The sequence below is a fragment of the Mustelus asterias genome, chromosome 20 (assembly GCF_964213995.1).
Source record: "Mustelus asterias chromosome 20, sMusAst1.hap1.1, whole genome shotgun sequence".
Classification (NCBI taxonomy): Eukaryota; Metazoa; Chordata; class Chondrichthyes; order Carcharhiniformes; family Triakidae; genus Mustelus; species Mustelus asterias.
The window spans coordinates 81,243,637-81,264,469 of record NC_135820.1 but is presented as its reverse complement, the minus strand read 5'-3'; the positions used below and the strand labels follow the sequence as shown (position 1 = coordinate 81,264,469).

At 43.8% G+C, this 20,833-nt stretch overlaps 1 protein-coding gene across 3 annotated transcripts in view; it reads right to left on the bottom strand.

Moving 5' to 3' along the window:
• Positions 1 to 20,833, bottom strand: part of chd6 (chromodomain helicase DNA binding protein 6) — a 204,392-nt gene that overhangs the window by 17,211 nt on the left and 166,348 nt on the right. For all 3 annotated transcript variants that reach the window (XM_078236970.1, XM_078236969.1, XM_078236971.1), the window contains 6 exons: positions 15,448 to 15,667; positions 14,351 to 14,556; positions 10,445 to 12,001; positions 8,525 to 8,679; positions 7,792 to 8,013; positions 3,929 to 4,360 (listed from right to left, as the gene is read on the bottom strand). In XM_078236970.1, the coding sequence (XP_078093096.1) occupies positions 3,929 to 4,360; positions 7,792 to 8,013; positions 8,525 to 8,679; positions 10,445 to 12,001; positions 14,351 to 14,556; positions 15,448 to 15,667 (2,792 nt within the window). The remainder of the gene's footprint in view (positions 1 to 3,928; positions 4,361 to 7,791; positions 8,014 to 8,524; positions 8,680 to 10,444; positions 12,002 to 14,350; positions 14,557 to 15,447; positions 15,668 to 20,833) is intronic.

Sequence of the window (20,833 nt, the reverse complement as noted above, 5' to 3'; positions counted from 1 at the left end):
ATAAAGGCGGCTCTCATTTGGCCCTCTATGCTGTACTGTTCTTTGAAAAGCTTAATCCCACACTTCTAACCGTATAAATTTCTCAACCTTAAGAATCAACCTATCCAATTCCCTTTGAAAGGTTATGGATGAAGCTTCCACCACCTACTCAGCTTGAGAATTCCAAACCCTGGCAATTCGCTAAATGAAAATATTTCTCATCTCTCTTCTAGATCTTTTATCAATATTTTTGAATCAATGACTTCTGGTTATTGATCCGGAGAAAATAATTATTTTTTGCTTTCTCTATCAAAACCTCTCATCACCGTAGAAACTTCTATTATATCAAGCCCTTAGCCTTCTCTGTTCCAAATGGAACTGTCCAAACTTTTCCAGCCTCTTCTCATAACTGAAGTTCCTCATCCATGATAATTTCTCCATTTCCCCTGCAGTTCTTTTGCCAATTATTTCTAAGTCTATAACTCCTGATTAATAACCCACCTGCCAAAGGAAATAGTTTCTCCTTATTCACTCGATTCAGAAACCCTCAGTTTGAATATCTCTATTAGATTTCCCCTTAACCCGCGCTGCTCAGAGGAAAACAATCCCAGCATCTCATCCCCGGTGACATTTGGGTAAACTTCCTCCCTTCCCCTTTATACCTCTCCTGAACTCAGGAAATCCACAGTGCAAGCATTCAGCCTTGTACTTATAGATCTAACTTACTACTTTCACTAGCATGAATTTTGAGTGGGCTCAGAGCTTAGGAAAAACCTACTGCCTCATTGGTGGATAAAACGTATGAGATGTTAGCAATTTATGTAAATATTAGTTTAAACTTATACGTGGTTCCACGATACAGCCATTGCCCAGGAATGCACAAGGTCAGTGGATGACTTGAGGGTTTTAGGATCTTAAAAAGAGCGGATAAGTTCGGTCAAGAGAAACTTGTCCCAGTAGTGGGGGAGTCAAGGTCAAGGGGGACACAACTTTAAAAATCAGAGCCGGGACATTAAGGAAAGTTAGAAAACATCTTGCTACAAAGGGTGATCCAAGTGTGTAACTCTCCCACAAAAGCCATTAGGTCAATTCATAATTTTAGATCTGAAACTGATAATACTTTTATTTAAAAGGTTCAAAGCCAAGGCAGACAGTTGGAGTTAATATACAAATATGCCACGATCTCACTTTGAGAGGTGAATGGCCTTAAACCTATTCCTATGTTCCTGGTTCTGCCCATGAAGGAACCCCACTCCAATGATGGTCTTTTGCACTTTAGCTCTACAACCTTCTTTGGCTGAATAATAATACTGTAAATAACAGAATTACATAAAACTGCAGCATAGCAACACACTGTTTGGCCCAACAGTCCATGTTGATGTTTATCCTTACATCAACAGTATCTTAACTTCAGTTATCTGTTGTGTTCCCAACCCCCTTTCCTTCAACCATCTTTCTAAGCTATTCATAAATGCTGACATGGTCTCTGTTTTAATCACTAACCCTTGATTTGTATTCCACAATCTCGTGTCCACGCGTGAGTAATGTTTCTCCTGTTCTAGGTTTTAAATTTCTTATCTTTTCTGCAGGTCCTCCTCTTTTAGACTCTCAAGTATTGAAAGCAATCTGTTTTTTATCTACTCAATAGATTTCTTTATAATTTTAAACATCTCTATCATTTCACCCATTAATCCTCTCTGGTCTGACAATAAACAATCCCCAATGAAATAATACCTGGAAAATCTACCTCAGAATGCTACACAATCAGTAGCTCATACCTAAGGTGAACCTATAACCCTGATATGCGGAAAGTCTCAGCGTGGTGCTGCATTGCTGCCACCAGATGGAGCGTCTACACACCTTACCCAAGGAGGGCCTTAAACAAGAAGGGTTGATGGGGTGGGCTTGGGGAAATCACCCCATTACCAAGGCAGAATGAATAATCTGGAATTTATTTAAAGTCGTTTTTATTCTCTCTTATGTATTCTGGTTCTATTTCTTCCTATCTCGACTCTGATTTCTTTTCCCATCTACATCTAGCACTCTTCCAACACCCTTTATCACTAAGTTTCCAGTTTCCTGGCCCTGTCCACCATGGGCATCTAACCCCTCTACACCTCCATTCCCCACAGGACGATCTTAGGGTTCTCTGCTTCTTCCTTAAACGGGGAACCACCCAGCCTCTATTTTCCACCACTTTCCTTTGCCTGGCTGAACTTGTTCTCACATTGAACAATCTCTCCTTTAACTCCACTCACTTCCCCCAAATAAACGGTCGCTAGGAGTATCCAAATGGCTTCTAGCTATGCCCAATTTTCTGTGGAATATGAGGAACATTCTTTTTTCCAATCCTACTCAGCGTTTCCCTCACCTTTTTCGGTACATTGAAGACTCATCAGTGCCGTTTCTTGTTCTCGGCCTGAACTAGAAAATCAGCTTTGCCTCCAGCTTCCGTCTTTTTCTCACCTTCACATGGTCCTTCCTTTCCCCGACTTCTGTCTCAATTTCCGGCGATAGGCTTTCAACAAATATTACTATAAATGCACCAACGCCCACAGCTACCTCGACTAATTTTCCTCACACACTGCTTCCTTTAAGGACTCCAGTGCATTCGCAAAGCTCCTATGTCTCCCACACATCTATTCTGATCTGCGTCCATACCAGCATTTCTGATACACAACTGAGGACTTCCACGCCTCCACCGTGGTTGACAGAGCCCTTGACATGTGCATCCTATTTCCCGCACTTCTGCTCTCACCCCATTCACTCCCTCCCAGAACCATTATAGAGTTCTCTTGCCCTCAACTTCCAGCCCATTAGCCTCCGTATTCAACAGGCCATGTTCCACTATTTTTGCAATCTCTAACAAGTGATTCCATGAAACACATCTTCACCACCCCTCTGCTACACTTTGGCCCATTCCACAATCACCCCGCACACGCCCTCCCTTTTCCACGGCACCTACCATGAAAGTACAGGAAATGCAACACCTGCCCTTTTACCTTCTCTGAACTCACCATCCAAGGTTCCAGATGCTCCTTTTGAGTGAAGCAGTGATTTAGGCATACTTCTTTCAAGTTAATATATATTATATTCGATGCTCACAACGTAGTCTGCTGTACATTGGAGAGGCCAAATGCAGACTGGGTGAGCATGATGTGGAACACTCCTGTTCAGTCTGCAAGCATACCTCAAACTATCAGTGACCTGCATTTTAATTCTGCATCTTGCTCTCACTCGGACCTCCCTGCCCTCAGCCTCCTGCAGTGTTCCAATGCAACTCAACATAAGCTCGGGGAACAACACCTTATCTTTGATTAGGCACTTTACAGCCTTTTGGACTCAACATTGAGTTTCAACAACTTCAGGCCATAATCACAGTTGCCATTTTGTCTTCACTTTGCAAGTTCAGTTTTTACTCTGGTTTCCCCCCCCATTCTTTTGCTTTCAGAAGGCAGTTGTTCATCATTCTTCCATTCACACCTCTAGACATCTTTTGTTTCTTTTCTTGTCCCATCACCACTCCCTTTGGCTCTGCTCCACCAACGCTTGTCCTTTAATCTCACCTTCCCTTTTGTTCTTTTCCCAGCTTCCCAACTTTCACGTGTATACAATCTATTATATCTTTCACTTTTCTAAGCTCTGATGAAAGGTGGCTGATCTGCAACGTTCACTTAATTTCTCGTTCCCCAGATGCTGCCTGATGTGCTGAGTATTCCAGCAGTTTATGTTTATTTTAGGTCCTGATTAATTTCAGCTTCTTACTCCATTGGCACATCTCAAACTCAACACCTAAACTCAACATGAATTCAGACAGAAATGGAAGGCAAGCCAGATAGTGCTTGCCACAACCACAGGCAGCAGAGTGCGAGAGCACTCCATTACCCTGTGCCATTGGCTCTTCCTGCTATATCTTATCAACCACACCATGCCACTTTTTTCTACGTACCAGATTCTCTGGCTTTTTCTCCTTCATGAAGAGGATGTCAACTCCTTCAACGTTCTTTCTTCGCCCTCTCCTCCTCCTTGACGTATCATCACCTCTAAAGGCGCCATTAATCACCTGTCCTGTGACTGGATGGACGAGGCCTGCCTGCAGGATCCCGGCCATGTCTGCCCTGAAAGCAGTCGAGGGCTCCAGCGATCCTAGCTTTGGCGTGCTTGTACTGATGATGACCGGTACTGAACTGGACGCCTCCTCAGAAGCTTTTGAGAGGTCCATAGCAGTCTCTTGCCACCCATTCAGAATTACAGGAGGGCGAGTAAGAGATGGAGTAACTTCTTCCAGGTTCTTCCGCTTCGCGCCTCTGTCTGTCTCAAACTCATATTTCCGCCTCCTCCTTCTTTGATCCCTCGGGAATGTTAATGCAAGTAAGCTCTCCTGCTTTCCAAACAGAATTGCACTATGTCAGCAAGACTCACGACAAACTTGAGAGAATAAAATACACACAGGAGTCACACAGAGTTGTATGCAAAGCACAGCACTTCTTGGTGGATAAATCCGGCCTGAGCACAGAGCAACGTCTGAGTTAGTTAACAAACCGCTCAATTGTATCAAACCGCCATCAGCTGTTCATGAAGTGACTTATCATCCTTTGTCAAGGCAACTGGGCATAAGCAGTAGATTTCTCACGACACCCACATCCTAAAACTTAATTTTTTTTTAAAAAAGAGGGAAGTCCCATGGAGTTGGGAATTGAGAATGATAGCATGGTCGCCTGTATCAAAGACTGTGGAGCTTTTGCACTTCTGCTGTCTCCAAATCATGGCATAGACAAATTTAATCCTGGTGCCTGCGAATGACTTTTCCTTTTGACGTGAAGGAAGTTAAGAAGGGATAAGGTACCAGTCCCTCTCATGATCCTGATTAGAGCTGCTCAGGGACAAACGCAAAAATCAAATTGGAGGGATTCAAACAGGAAATGGGCACATGGATGAGTTTGAAAATCTTGGAAGTGGAAAAAGACAGGTGCAATGCCGGGAGAGAACTGGTTGGTCAACTTTTGGAGGAGGGATGGATGACAGGAGTTTTGAAAGGAGGATAACTGCCCCAAGGGAAGTAGAAACATTTACATCAGCAGCCTACAATAGGGTGATGGGGGGGAAGAACATGCAAAGTAACAGGGAACTAAGTGTCAGATGATTGATGGCTGTATTTACAAGGTGAGCAGAGATGCTGTAAATCCACAGTGCATCTCTTTACTAACATAACTTATATCTTTCCCTCTAAGCAACACAGCAGCACAATAAAATTAGGAGAGCGAGAAGGGGTCATGAGAAGACCTTGGCGGGTAAGATTAAGGAGAATCCCAAGGCTTTCTACAAATATGTCAAGAGTAAAAGGATGAGATGTGAAGGCATAGGACCCTTAAAAGGTGAAGGGGGAAAAGTTTGTGCGGAACCGTTAGAAATGGCGGAGCTGCTTAATGAATACTTTACCTCGGTATTCACGGTGGAAAGGGATCTGGGTGGTTGTACTGCTGGTTTGCGGTGGACAGAAAGGATCGAGCATGTGGACATAAAGAAAGAGGATGTGTTGGAACTATTGAATGGCATCAAGGTTGGTAAGTCGCCGGGACTGGATGGGATGTACCCCAGGTTACTGTGGGAGGCGAGGGAGGAGATTGCGGAGCCTTTGGCGATGATCTTTGCATCGTCGATGGAGACGGGAGAGGTTCCGGAGGATTGGAGGATTGCAGATGTGGTCCCTATATTCAAGAAAGGGAACAGGGACAGCCCGGGAAATTACCGACCGGTGAGTCTAACCTCAGTGGTTGGTAAGTTGATGGAGAGGATCCTGAGAGACAGGATTTATGATCATCTAGAGAAGTTTAGTATGATCAAAAGTAGTCAGCACGGCTTTGTCAAAGGCAGGTCGTGCCTTACGAGCCTGGTTGAGTTCTTTGAAAATGTGACCAAACACATTGACGAAGGAAGAGCGGTGGATGTGGTCTATATGGACTTCAGCAAGGCGTTCGATAAGGTCCCCCATGCAAGACTTCTTGAGAAAGTGAGAGGGCATGGGATCCAAGGGGCTGTTGCCTTGTGGATCCAGAACTGGCTTGCCTGCAGAAGGCAGAGAGTGGCTGTGGAGGGGTCTTTCTCTGCATGGAGGTCAGTGACCAGTGGAGTGCCCCAGGGATCTGTTCTGGGACCCTTGCTGTTTGTCATTTTCATAAATGACCTGGATGAGGAAGTGGAGGGATGGGTTGGTAAGTTTGCTGACGACACCAAGGTAGGTGGTGTTGTGGATAGTTTGGAGGGATGTCAGAAGTTGCAGCGAGACATAGATAGAATGCAAGACTGGGCGGAGAAGTGGCAGATGGACTTCAACCCGGATAAGTGTGTAGTGATCCATTTTGGCAGATCCAATGGGATGAAGCAGCAGTATAATATGAAGGGTACCATTCTTAGCAGTGTAGAGGATCAGAAGGACCTTGGGGTCCGGGTCCATAGGACTCTTAAATCGGCCTCGCAGGTGGAGGATGCGGTCAAGAAGGCGTACGGCGTACTAGCCTTCATTAATCGAGGGATTGAGTTTAGGAGTCGGGAGATAATGCTGCAGCTTTATAGGACCCTGGTTAGACCCCACTTGGAGTACTGCGCGCAGTTCTGGTCACCTCATTACAGGAAAGATGTTGAAGCCATTGAAAGGGTGCAGAGGAGATTTACAAGGATGTTGCCTGGATTGGGGGGCATGCCTTATGAGGATAGGTTGAGGGAGCTTGGTCTCCTCTCCCTGGAGAGACGAAGGATGAGAGGTGACCTGATAGAGGTTTACAAGATGTTGAGAGGTCTGGATAGGGTAGACTCTCAGAGGCTATTTCCAAGGGCTGAAATGGTTGCTACGAGAGGACACAGGTTTAAGGTGCTGGGGGGTAGGTACAGAGGAGATGTCAGGGGTAAGTTTTTCACTCAGAGGGTGGTGGGTGAGTGGAATCGGCTGACGTCAGTGGTGGTGGAGGCAAACTCGTTGGGGTCTTTTAAGAGACTTCTGGATGAGTACATGGGATTTAATGGGATTGAGGGCTATATATAGGCCTAGAGGTAGGGATATGATCAGCGCAACTTGTGGGCCGAAGGGCCTGTTTGTGCTGTGGCTTTCTATGTTCTATGTTCTAAAGGGGAGGAGGATCATCGCCCATGGTCAGTGGCTTAGCGCTGAATTTATAATTCCTGAAAGAAAACCCTACAATTATCTTTGTTCAAATCACATCCCATTAAATAAGGTTAATACTAGAACAGTTAAGATATCTGGGGTTTGGAGCAGGGGAGGGTTACTGCTGCTAAAGAATCAAATGAGCAACTTTACTCATTGATCCTTCAGGACTTGAAAGGTTTCTTTAATGCAGTTAGCACCTAGGACAAGCTGCCAGAAAGGGTAATAGAAACATACCCAACAACAGCTTTCAAAAGCGAACTGGACAAATACTTGAAGGGACAAAATTTCAGAGTAGAAGGGTAAAAATGTGAAGGACTATGGAAAAGAGCAGGGGAACGGGACCAATCAGATAGCTCTTTCAAAGAGCTGGCATGGGCACAAAAAGATTGAATGGCCTTCTAAGCATTATGGTTCTATGGCTATAGTACAATTCTCGGGCATCCCACGTCAATGTCGCTATTAACAGCCCATGGAAAACTTTAATTCCTCCCTTCCTTCTCTTCACTCTCGCACCTTGTAACACCACCTCTCCACAACTGCAATCTCTATTGAGGAGAGTAGCCATGATCAGGAATTCAACGGTAATGGCAGATTGCCAGATTAAACATATCTCGGGTACAATCTGGTATGGAGACAGCTGCATTACTTGCCTTTGTAAGCTGATGGGAGGAGACGGAGCCATCAGCAACGCTGAGGGTGTGCGCAGTGTGTACTGGGACACTGAGGCAGCTCCTTACGTTCAGACTTTCTGCTGGAACTGCTGAAGAATATATCCCACCCTGAGGTTCAAGGCTCTGCTGCTGTGCTGACGGCCATTTCCCTTTCAGCACAGCGTGGCAGATATTGTCAATGCGATTTATGATGATTCGGTCCTGAGAGGATGAAAATTTAAAAATGCAAGAGCTGTCAATGCAAATCTGAAGATTGTTTACAAGAGAAAAAGCTTCAGCTTTGATCAATTAAAGATTCTTATAGAGTTAGCAACAGAACAAACAAACTTGTATTGATATAATTCCTTTTATGATGTCAGGACATTCCAAAAGCATAACAGCCAATGAAGTACTTTTGAATTGTAGTTGCCATTGTACTGTAAGAAATAGTGCTGCCAATATGTACACAGCAAGATCCCAGACATAACAATCAAAGAAATGCCCATTTAATTCATTTTTAGGTGCTGGTTGGGTTATAAATATTGGCACACCAGGGGAGTTCAAAGTTTGGTCTTTTCAGTTCACCCAAGAGGATAGACGGGTTTAAAGTTTGATGTGAAAGATGGCACTTTTGTCAGTACAGCAATGGAGTACTATCCTAAATTACAATAAAATCCTGTTCCCAGCAGCCTGACGACTCTCCTGAAGCTGGTGTCTCTGTTCTCAAACTCACCTTTGGCCACTCTGCAGAAGAATAGAGTGTCTTCTCCTGAAGCAGTTGAGCAATGGTTGGTTCTCTGATATCCTGAAGGAGGTTGTCCTGGATCTCGTCTTGACCCAGGCTGGTAGAAGTGTTGCTCTCCTCATCAAAATTCTTCAGCGGGATAGCTGAGAAGATCAACATTCTTATTGTAATATAGTAATAATAATATAGTGACTCACCTGATGAAGGAGCTGTGCTCCGAAAGCTCGTGCTACCAAATAAACCTGTTGTATTTTAACCTGGTGTTGTGAGGCTATTTACTGTGCCCACCCCAGTCCAACGCCGGCAACTCCCCATTAAGGATAGCTAGCATTGGAGACGTGCACGTAAGGTTCACTAGACTGGTTTCTGGCGTGACTGGCTGAGTAAATTGGGTCTTTACTATCTGGAGTTTAGCAGAGTGAGTGACAATTTTATTAAAACATACAAGATTCTGAAGCTTGACAGTGTAGGCACAGAGGGTGTTTCCTTTTGCTGGGGAATCTAGAACTTAGGGGACACTGTATCTGGATAGAGATGATCCTTTAGGACTGAAATGGGAAATTCTTTCACTCCTAAAGTTCTGAATCTTTGGAATTATGATTCCAGAGAGTTGTGGATGCTCCATCATTGAATATATTTAAGGCTGAGATAGATTGATTTTGGACTCTTAGGGGATTGACAGATATGGGGGATGAGAAAATGTGGAATTGAGGCTAAAGAAATGATCTTATTACAAGATGGAGCAGGCTGAAGGGTCATATAGTTTACTCCTGCTCCTATTTATGTTCCCAGTTGGGGGACTAGAACATGAGGACACAGACACAGGATTAAAAGCATGAATCTCAGGACAGAGAGCAAGGAATTATTTTCGTATGTTTGTTTACAAAGGACTGGGAAGCTGTGGAATTCACTGAAAGAGTTGGTGACAGTGGCAGAAATCACATCCACATTTACAAATGGTTTATGTGGTGTATAAAGTGGGATCAATTCAGGTTCATAGGATTGGGATACTGCTCATGTGGAGGATACTTGACTGTTTGGGCTAGTGTGTAATTTCAAAATAGATCAATGCAATTGGCCATGTATCTAAAGACTGGCTGATGTGCTTCTGTTGGGGTTAACTGTGGGAGGAATTTGGTCTGGACAAACATTGTGCATTCTGCAGGAGTTTCGACATTTCTCTAAACAGGCAGTCAAAGGGCATTTAAAGGTCATGATACAGCAGGTCAGGGAATCTCCACACCTCCCATCATATCCTTTATCCAAGAATCCATGTAATATTTCAAAACACTGGATATTTTTTCTTGGTGACTGATCTATCAGAACTTCATAATGACATTTACAGAAATATCACAAGCACAGTCAGATAGATGTATGGCTCATTTTGTCCGAGTTGGGTTCTGTGATGCGCCTTGAGACATTGTTTTTAAGGTGAGGATGTATGTTTAAATGTAAATTGTTTTTTCCTCAAAGATGGTGAAGGAGTTTAGACAATCTAGCAAATTCGTTTACTGAAGCATCTACTTACTTTCACAGAACATGTTTAACATAGAACTCAATCTGTGGCTTTCACCTCCCTCTTCAATGAGAAAAGCTTTTACTTTTAAGAGCCCACCCCATCACCATTCCCGTTATTAATGGCTGTAAGTGTTAAAAACCTCCTGACTTCAATTAAAAGGAATAGGAAGAGGCCACTCAGCCCCTTGAGCCTGGTCTGCGATATAATTTAGGACATGACTATCTGTATCATGACTCCATTTACCCAGTTTAATCCCAAAACCCTTCATACCCTTACCCAACATAATTCTAGTTCTCCTGTGCGATTTGTACGTTAAAGATCCTGAGACACATGTCCCTTGTAATATTTAGCCCTTTGTCATTAATTTGAGCAAAATGAAAACCAACCACCTTCAGGCTGAGAGCTATCTTCCTCAGATTTTTCTTCTGCTTCACATGGACTGTCGTGTTCCTTGATGCAGTCCTCAAGGAGATGCCTGAATGTCACCTCCTGCTTTATGGGGGTCACTGTTACATGCTCAATGGGTGACCCAGGCTCACCCTCTGCCATCTTCACAACCGATTGTGCAGCTTTGAAGGACTGAGGTGTGCTCGGTAAGCATTTCACATCAACAGCTTCATATGGTGCATGGTCTAGTTCGATGCATGCACTGGTCATGCTTCTTGCCTCCTTTCCTGTGCTGCTCTCATTCACAGCTACAGCCTGCCACTCACTGCTCGCCACAGCTTCTGTCAGCTTCAAATCATTGGCGACCTCTGGACCTCTGGGCAAAGCAGCTGGAGAGTCCAAGTCAGACAGCTGGCTGTTTTCACCTTGCGGTTTCTCTATGCCATTGGTTGCAGACTGTGTGTGACCTACCCCCAGATATTTAGCCTGCATGTCATAGGTATGCTCAGTCATTACGGCCTCCCGATCTGTAAGCCCTGTTGAAGGCTTATCTTCTGTACATCCGTTTTCAGCTTTAACCGGCTCATGCTGTGCAAGGTCACACTTCGCAATCACACCAAGTACCGTGTCCATCACAGGCTCTGCTTCAGTATTAGCACACACAGGCACTACGCTGTCTACCTTCTCCTCTGATACCGCTTGCAATTTTAACACACCATTGGATTTCACTTGCAGAAAGTTCAGACAGTTTAGTGTAGCTCGGTTGGCATCAACACAAACAGGCTGTAAATTTTCCATTGGTACACTTTCTGCAGTGCTGCATGATTTAAGGATGGGATTTTGTAAACTGTCCACACCATTGTCCCCTTTGCAGTTCCTGCCAAAGTCACTGGTTCCTTTAGACTCCATATGTGCATTTGGTACACTGTAAAATCCAGCCTGAATGCAGTTTATTTCATCCCATTCACTCCTCACAGTCTCTGCTTCTGAAGGTCTGGGTTTAGCCTGGGAATCATCACACCTGCTTGTGGAATTAGCAGCATCCTCTTCATTCTTCACTTCCAAACAGACACTGAGTGTTCCTGCTTCTGCGCTCGGTTCTCCCAAAACCTCTTCCATCTTCTCCTGTTCTGCATCGACCTGTTCAACATTGTCTTTCTCCCCTAGAGTGAGCACAGTGGATGCAGGGGAAGCAGACTGGCTGAGATTGAGCGAGGACTGGCTGTAAGGTGCTGGGACATTCTGGAAATAGCTGCTTCCACTCTGCACGTAGTTCCTGTGGGCCTCCCGGAAGGAAAGCTGAGGGTCATTAAGGATATAGTAGTCTGTTCGGCTGAGGCCATGTTTAGCAGTGCCAATTAGCAGATCACGGTCGTGTTTGCCACACTCCCACCACACCGGCAGGTACAGGCTGGGGCGGCACAGCTTCAGCCGCTCGTTCAGCTGTGGGCTCCGAAGAACCTGCTCCCGAACTTTCTGCAACAGTTCAATCCGGTACAGAGTCCTTGAAGCACGTTCTTCTGTGATGGGTTCAACAAAAATGCTTGGATCTGAAGGCTCTGAAACCGAAAAAAAACACCGTTAGAAAATCATGTTTTATAAATTCACTCGCGGATATCCCTCATTAACAAATGTTTAAGCAGAAACTCAGCATCACACTCAATCTGCAGACTGAAGTTCCTCATAAGACCTTCATCCCAGGAATCAACTAGTGAACATTCTCTGAACTGCACCACTGATATCTGACCAGCCAAGAATACATGTTTCACTAACAGAGCACTGGCGAATGTACCTCTGCTGGGGTTATTTCAGGCATTAGAAACAGAATCACAGAAAAGTTGCAAGCACAGGAGGAGGACATTTGGCCCATCTTATCCATGCCAGCCTGAAGACACTCCGGTGCCTTTTCTAATCCCGCCTTCCTGCACCCGGTCCATAGCCCTGGCCTTACACTACTTAAAGTGCAGATCCAGGTTTTTTAAAGAGTTTAGGATCTCTGCCTCCGTCACCAACTCAGGCAGTGAATTCCACACCATCCTTTGCATAAAAAAGTTCTTCCTCACATCCCCTCTACACCTCCTGCCATTTATCTTGAATTTATGCCCCCGGTTCCAGAATTCTCCGAGGGAAACACTTTTATCCTGTCCATTCTATTTCTTCCCCTTATAATTTTGTCCACCTCAATCAAGTCACCTCTCAGCCTTCTTTGTACCAAGGAAAATAACCCAATCTATCCAATCTCTCCTCATAGTTACATTCTTGTGAACCTCCTCTGCACTCTCTCTCTAGAGAAATTACATCCTTCCTGTAATATGGTGATCAGAACTGCACACAATATTCCAGTAGTGGCCTCACCAATGTTTTATACAACTCCAAAATTGTATCCATACTTTTATATTCTAAACCATTGCCAATGAAGGACAGCATTCCATCTGCCTTCTTTACAACCACGTCTACTTGAACTGCTGTCATTATGGACCTGCATACTTGTACGCCAAGATCACAGGCTGGTAAAGTAACCTGGCTAATCCAGCCCCAGTGACAGATTTCACCCTGTAAATCCAATCAGTGAACAAGTTGGCTGGTTAGTCATCAACAACATGAAGTAATCTAGGCTTTCCGCACGTATTGATTACTATACGTTCTGATCACCGTATTACAGGAAGGATGTAATTTCTCTAGAGTGCAGAGGAGGTTCACAAGAATGTAACTATGAGGAGAGATTGGATAGATTGGGTTATTTTCCTTGGAACAAAGAAGGCTGAGAGGTGACTTGATTGAGGTGGACAAAATTATATGGGGAAGAGATAGAGAGTGTTTCCCTTGATCAGATGTAGATGATCAGCCATGGTCTGTTTGAATGGCAGAGCAGGATCGACTGAAAGGACTACTCTTGCTCCAATGTTCCTATCCATTGCAAAAGATGACTTGGTTTCAATCGCTTATCATTAAGTTCAACATCTTAAAGCTTACTCAACCCTGCTTAGAATCCCATTTTGTAATATTCAGCAACCTACAAAATACCACACTGACAAGTGCTGGGAATCAACTGAAATGGTGCCCTCTTATCAAGTGAGGGGAAGTTATTACTGGGAAATGGAAACCTTTCATCTTTTCAAAACCTCAGTATCAGCAGCAAGTACCGGGCAGCAATTTCAGGGTGCAGCTTGGCGTGAAGCATCTTCTGCTCTACAACAACCACAGTGTCCCTGCTGTGCCACACCATCTATCCATTCCCACACTGCAGCCAGTTCTCAGCTCCTTTAAGAACCGTATCCATTTACTGCCATTTTTAAACCATTTTAGTACAACTAAGAGCCCACAAGCATTAGAAACTGGACCGCAGCTGCCCCAGATGTTCGGTAAAATCTGGGGATCTATATGGCAACACTAGAGAGACATTGTAATATACAAACTTTTCATGCAGCCTGCGGAGCTCAGTAACTCATTCTGATGTGGGGTAGAATCTATCCAGTTTTAGAGGTTACATTTCCTACCCTTTTCCCCTCAATTCTTCCTTCTAAGTCACTGACTCATGGCAAGGTACAACTGTCACTCTCTCTCCAGCAGCTTACTCATGTGGCCATCCGTCCTCCAACTGCAAGACTGGAAAGTGTGCTGGGCATCAGAGAGAGCCCGTCACCCAATCTCCACCTGGTCACTTTCCAGCAAGTGATTGGAAGCAAATATTGTGACCAATTTTCCCTCATCCCCTCACTTGAGTGTTGCTAGGTTCAATGGCAGCGTCGCTAACAGCACTGCAACTGAATCAACCAACTCAACATGGCCAGGTAGAAACCTGGGCTCCTTCTGGTTTACCTCAACATGATGCCCTGATATTGCAGCCGACTATGAACTGGATTGAAAAATTGACAAACCATGGAACAGCAACTCGTCAGAATACTTACCTTCTTTCCTCTGAGGCAACCGGCACACACTCCTGCACATAGCCATGAAGCTTCGGAAATACCTCTCCAGGCTCCCATCTGTTTTTCTCTCCAACCTGGCAAAGTTGCGGAACTGGTTCCAGTTAAACTGCTTCCTGTCAGGATCATACACCACACCAAATGTCGAAACCACACGATAGAAATCTGTTTGCTCCCTCCTTGTCCATCTTAATAGATATAAGAAATGCAAGTTGACAATTTTTAAGTTTAAACTTTATTTATTGGTCACAAGTAGGCTTACATTAACGCTGCAATGAAGTTTCTGTGAAAATCCCCTAGTCGCCACACTCCGACGCCTGTTCGGGTCAATGCACTTAACCAGCGCGTCTTTCAGACTGTGGGAGGAAACCGGAGCACCTGGAGGAAACCCACACAGACACAGGGAGAACATGCAAACTCCACACAGACAGTGACCCGAGCTGGGAATCGAACCAGGTCCCTGGCGCTGTGAGGCAGCAGTGTTAACCACTATGCCACCTTTTGGACAAGTCCCATCTTACAAGCACCAATGAATGGATAAAAAGAGATTGAGGACTCAACAAGAACAAGATATTGGGCCTTGTAGCCACGTTCCCTACCACCCAGCCACCTCAGGGAACAGGATGGAGTGGATAGTTATTTCAGGACTGCAATGGGCTGAATGGCTTCCTTTTGTCCTATGAAGTTTTAGCTGGTCAACATTCCCTGTCTGGACTCAGGCATGAATTCCAGTATGGGATGATGCCTTCAGGAGGGAAAAGGAAAAGGAAAACTGGGAGAAAGTGGTTCCTCCAATCCCCATAATGTGTCAAATTACTGAGTAATTTCTGTGTCAGAACACATACAGAAACAACTTTGTGTTAACAATGTTAGAATGTGTTTTGTAAACTACTCAAGTTAGTCTGAAAGTCACACCACAAGGGATCAGTGTACCATACTGGTGTCAGGTTTTTTGTGAAAGCAAGGATCAGTTAAATTTTGGGAAGCTGCCTATGAAAGCTAATGCTCTTCTTCAACTTTGGAAGCATGTCCTAAATTCCCAAATACAATAAATATTTTTTAAATCCACAATCATTTACCGTTGCTGGATATCCATGGTAATAATGTCCATTTCTGGAACTCTTCCCCAGAGCTCATCCTGTGGATACCAGCGACGCCGGCTATTGCGAGCTAAAGATTCCATCCTCACCAGCTCCTTGCGATTGCAGCGCTGGTAGGCTGTTATGAGGCGGCGGAGACGAGCCGTGAGCACTGATGCAACTGGCCACTGTGGTCGATCAATGTCTGTACCATCTTGGGCTTCAATGGAAACAAACAGTTGGAGATACAGGTTAGCCACTAACCAGGAAATCCAGGTAATTACAACACAATGCTCCAGAGTAATAGACAGCTTAACCATTTGAGCATAGAATCCTACAGCCCATCACAAAAATATATGAGAATTAGGAGCACTAGGCCATTTACATATGACTCATGTACCAGAGCACCCAGATCCCTCTGTAATGTAGAATTCTGCAATCTCTCCATATTCAACTATGCTGCTTTTCTATTCTTCTGCCAAAGTGGACAAGCTTACATTTGCCCACGTTATACACTGCCAAATTTGTGTCCACTCTCTTAAGCTTTTTAATCTCTCCCTAAATTCTTCAGTCTTCTCAAAAACTTACTTCCCAATGTTTGTGCAATTAGCAAAGTATTTGATACAGATTGTAAATAATTGAGGTCCCAGCACCGATCCTTGTGTATCTAGGTCCACTAGTAACAGCTTGCCAACAGAAAATGACACATTTACTCCTAATTTCTGCTTTCTCTTAGCTAACTTATCCTCTATCCATGCTAATATATTACCCCCCCCCTCCCACCACGAGCTCTTATTTTGTGAAGTAACCTTTGGTGAGGCTCCTTGTCAAATTTTTTTTTTAGAGTTCCAAATATTAAACAGGTTCCCTTTTACCACCTTGCTTATTGCTTCCTCAACAAACTAAATTAGTCAAACACGATTTCCCTTTCACAAATCACATTGACTTGCCTGATTGCATTATGGTTTTCTAAATGACCTGCCATTAACTCCTTAATAATAGATTCCAGCACTTTCCATGTGACAGATGTTAGGCTAACTGGTCTATATTTCCGGCTTTCTCTCTCTTTTCTTGAATAGAGCTGTTACATTAGCAACTTTCCAATCTGTGGGGACCGTTCTAGAATCTAGGAAATTTTGGAAAATCACAAACAATTCACCTATTAGATCTGCAACCACATCTTTCAAGACCCTAGAATGAAATCCATTAAATCTTGTGGACTTCACAATTTTCAGTTCTAACAGTTTTCCCAGTACCTTTACGCTAGTGATTGTGTTAAGTTCCTTCCTGCCTCTTACCTTTTGATCCCAAGTATTCTTGGGATTCTTTTGTCTTTGTCATAATAATGAAGGAAATGTATCTAATTACATCTGGAAATACTGAACTTTGGAAAAGACCTGAGAGTTTTTATAAATGGACTTCTAAGTCTAAGATGGCTGATGATGTAAAATCAGGCACTGTCTGACTTGTTAGTGGCTGACACTCAGAAAGACAATGGAACCATACCCTGTTTCCAGACAAGGATACTTCTAAAGCATGCAGAAACTAATTGCCATCTCTGGTGGAGACAATGGGAGATAAGTATTAACTTAACATAAATATCTTGTGTGTACTGTTCCAGATGGGTTTGTGGATTTCACCTTCCAAGAATATGCAATGGCTGGGATAAAAGCCAGCTGAAAAGTTGGCTCGTGAGTGTGTGCGAACTAATGCTGGAGATGTCAAAGTATGTGAGACACAGAAGCAAAAAGGCAGTCAGCAGCAGCAGCACCCCTGCAAAAGCATTTTGCAGGTATCTCTCTCTCTGACTGTGAAAGTAAGCAAAATCAGCAAAGACCGCAAATGAAATGGAAACAAAGCAGAATCTTAGTCAAACTTAACAACACTGGAATCGCAATGCTCAATCACAGGTCTAGTCCTGTTCTGTGTACCTTTGTTTAAAACTTAATTTGAACTCAATTCTCATTTCTAATTTGTGTCAATGTACATGAATCTGTTTGGATCAGTTTTTAGTAGTTAATAAATTCATTTTTAAAAAAAACTCAAATAAACCTCATTAAATTGGCTCCTTTTAATACAAATATTGGGGCTGGGAAAAGTGACCATGAAGGGATCCTTTTCCAAAATTAATCTGGTTGCAGCCAAGAGGAGGTTTAAATAGAGAGGGAGCCATTTCATCCTTCCTCGCCTGGGGCATAGCTGACGGTTCTCATCTGGGGGAGCTAACAAGTTAGGGGAACCTCATCTAGCGACCAGTTGTAACATCTTCTACAGTGAAGGCAAATAAATCACTTGTTCAATGCTTCTGCCATTTCCTTGTTTCCCATTACTTATTCTCCAGTCTCACTCTCCAAGGATCCAACACTTACTTTAGTTTGTTTTTTTCCTTTTTAAATACTGGTAGTCTCTTACTATCCATTTTTATAATTTAGCACCATTATCTTGTTTTCTAATTTCTTCCTCCTTATTACATTTTAATAATTCTTTGCTGATTCCTAAAATTTGTCCAATCACCCAACTTAACATTAATCTTCGAAGTATCACATGATTTTTATTTCAATTGGATACTATCTGTAACTTCCTTAGTAAGACTCTCCCACAAAGGATACAACTTCTCAGCATCTACCCTGTCAAGCCCCATCAGAATCCTCTATGTCTCAATAAGGCCGCCTCTCATTCTTCTAAACTCCAATGAGTACAGGCCCAACCTACTCAACCTCTCCTCATAAGAAAACCCCTCCCCACCCAGGATCAACCGAGTGAACCGTCTCTGGATATCTTTCCTTAGATAAGAGGATGAAAAGTATTCCAGATGTGGTCTATTTAGTGCCGTGCATAGTTTCAGCATGACTTTCTATTTTTATACTCCATGGCTTTTGAAAAAGGATAACATTCCATTGCCTTCCATATTCCAAGGCGACTTTCATAGGATCCTACAGTGTAGGAGGAGGCCATTCGGCCCCTCGAGTCTGCACCAATCATAATCCCACCCAGTCCCATCCCTATATCCCCATTTACCCTGCCAATACCCCTGACACTGAGGGGTAATTTAGCATAACAATCCATCTAAAGCGCACATTTTTGGACTGTGGGAGGAAACTAGAGCACCCGGAGGAAACCCACGCAGACACGGGGAGAACATACAAACTTCACATAGACAGTGACCCAAGCCGGGAATCAAACCCGGGTCCCCACCGCTGTGAGGCAGCAGTGCTAACCACTGGGCTACCATGCCAGGGACTCTGGCTTCATCAGTTAGCGCATTGAGTATAGAAGTTGGGAAGTTATGTTGCAATTGTACAGGACATTGGTGAGGCTGCACCTGGAGTAGTGTGTTCAGTTTTGGTTGCCTTGCTGTAGGAAAGATGTTATTAAACTGGAGAGAGTGCGTAAAAGATTTTCAAGGATGTTGCCGGGACTCAAGGACTGAGTTACAGGGAGGGATTGGAAAGGCTAGGACCTTTTTCTTTGGTGCGTAGGAGACTGAGGGGTGATCTTATAGCGGTGTATAAGATCATGAGAGCCAAGGATAGGGTGAATGCACTCAGTCTTTTTCCCAGGGTTGGGGAATCGAGAACTAGAGGGCATAAGTTTAAGTTAAGAGGGGAAAGAATTAATGGGAACCTGAGGAGCAACTTTTTTGCCCAGAGAGTGGTACGTGTGTGGGATGAGCTACTGGAGGAAGTGGTTGAGGCAGGGACATTGACAACATTTAGAACCATAGAACATTACAGCACAGAAACAGGCCTTTTGGCCCTTCTTGTCTGTGCCGAACCATTTTCCTGCCTAGTCCCACTGACCTGCACCTGGACCATATCCCTCCACACCCCTCTCATCCATGTACCTGTCCAAGTTTTTCTTAAATGTTAAAAGTGAACCCGCATTCACCACTTCATCTGGCAGCTCATTCCACACTCCCACCACTTTGTGTGAAGAAGCCCCCCCTAATATTCCCTTTAAACTTTTCCCCCTTCACCCTTAACCCATGTCCTTTAGTTTTTTTTCTCCCCGAGCCTCAGTGGAAAAAGCCTGCTTGCATTCACTCTATCTATACCCATCATAATTTTATACACCTCTATCAAATCTGCCCTCATTCTTCTACGCTCCAGGGAATAAAGTCCCAACCTGTTCAACCTTTCTCTGTAACTCAGTTTCTCAAGTCCCGGCAACATCCTTGTAAACCTTCCCTGCACTCTTTCAACCTTATTAATATCCTTCCTGTAATTAGGTGACCAAAACTGCACACAAATCTCTAAATTCGGCCTCTTATACAACCTCACCATAACATTCCAACTCTTACATGCAATACTTTGATTTATAAAGGCCAATCTACCAAAAGCACTCTTTACGACCCTATCTACCTGTGACGCCACTTTTAGGGAATTATGTATCTGTATTCCCAGATCCCTCTGTTCTACTGCACTCTTCGGTGTCCTACCATTTACCTTTTATGTTCTACCTTGGTTTGTCCTTCCAAAGTGCAATACCTCACACTTGTCTGCATTAAACTCCCTCTGCCATTTTTCAGCCCATTTTTCTAGCTGGTCCAAATCCCTCTGCAAGCTTTGAAAACCTTCCTCACTGTCCACTACACCTCCAATCTTTGTATCATCAGCAAATTTGCTGATCCAATTTACCACATTATCATCCAGATCATTGATATAGATGGCAAACAACAATGGACCCAGCACTGATGCCTGTGGCACACCACTAGTCACAGGCCTCCACTACCACTCTCTGGCTTCTTCCATTGAGCCAATGTCTAATCCAATTTACTACCTCTCCATGTATACCTAGTGACTGAACCTTCCTAACTAACCTCCCATGCGGGACCTTGTCAAAGGCCTTACTGAAGTCCATGTAGACAACATCCACTGCCTTCCCTTCATCCACTTTCCTGGTAACCTCCTCGAAAAACTCTAATAGATTGGTTAAATGGCTATTTAAAAGGCATTTGGACAGATACATGGATAGGAAAGGTTTAGAGGGATATGGGCCAAATGCAGGTAGATGGGGTTAGTTTAGATGGGCATTTTGGTCGGCATGGACCAGTTTGGGCCGAAGTGCCTGTCTCCGTGCTGTCGGTTCTATGATTACCTGATAAGACTGCATGCTAGCTTGTGATTTATGCATGAGAAGCCTAAAACCCTCTGTGCAGCAGTTTTCTCTATTTAGATAACATTCAATTCCTTTATTTTTTCTACCAAGTGTATAACTTCACATTTTCCTACATTATATTTAATCTGCCAAGTTTTTGCCCATTCGCTTGTCTGCATCCCTCTGTGGAATCCTTGCGTTATCCTGACCACTTGCCTTCCCATCTATTTTTGTGTCATCCGCAAATTTGGCAATAGTACATTCTCTTCCCTTGTTAAAGTCATTAATA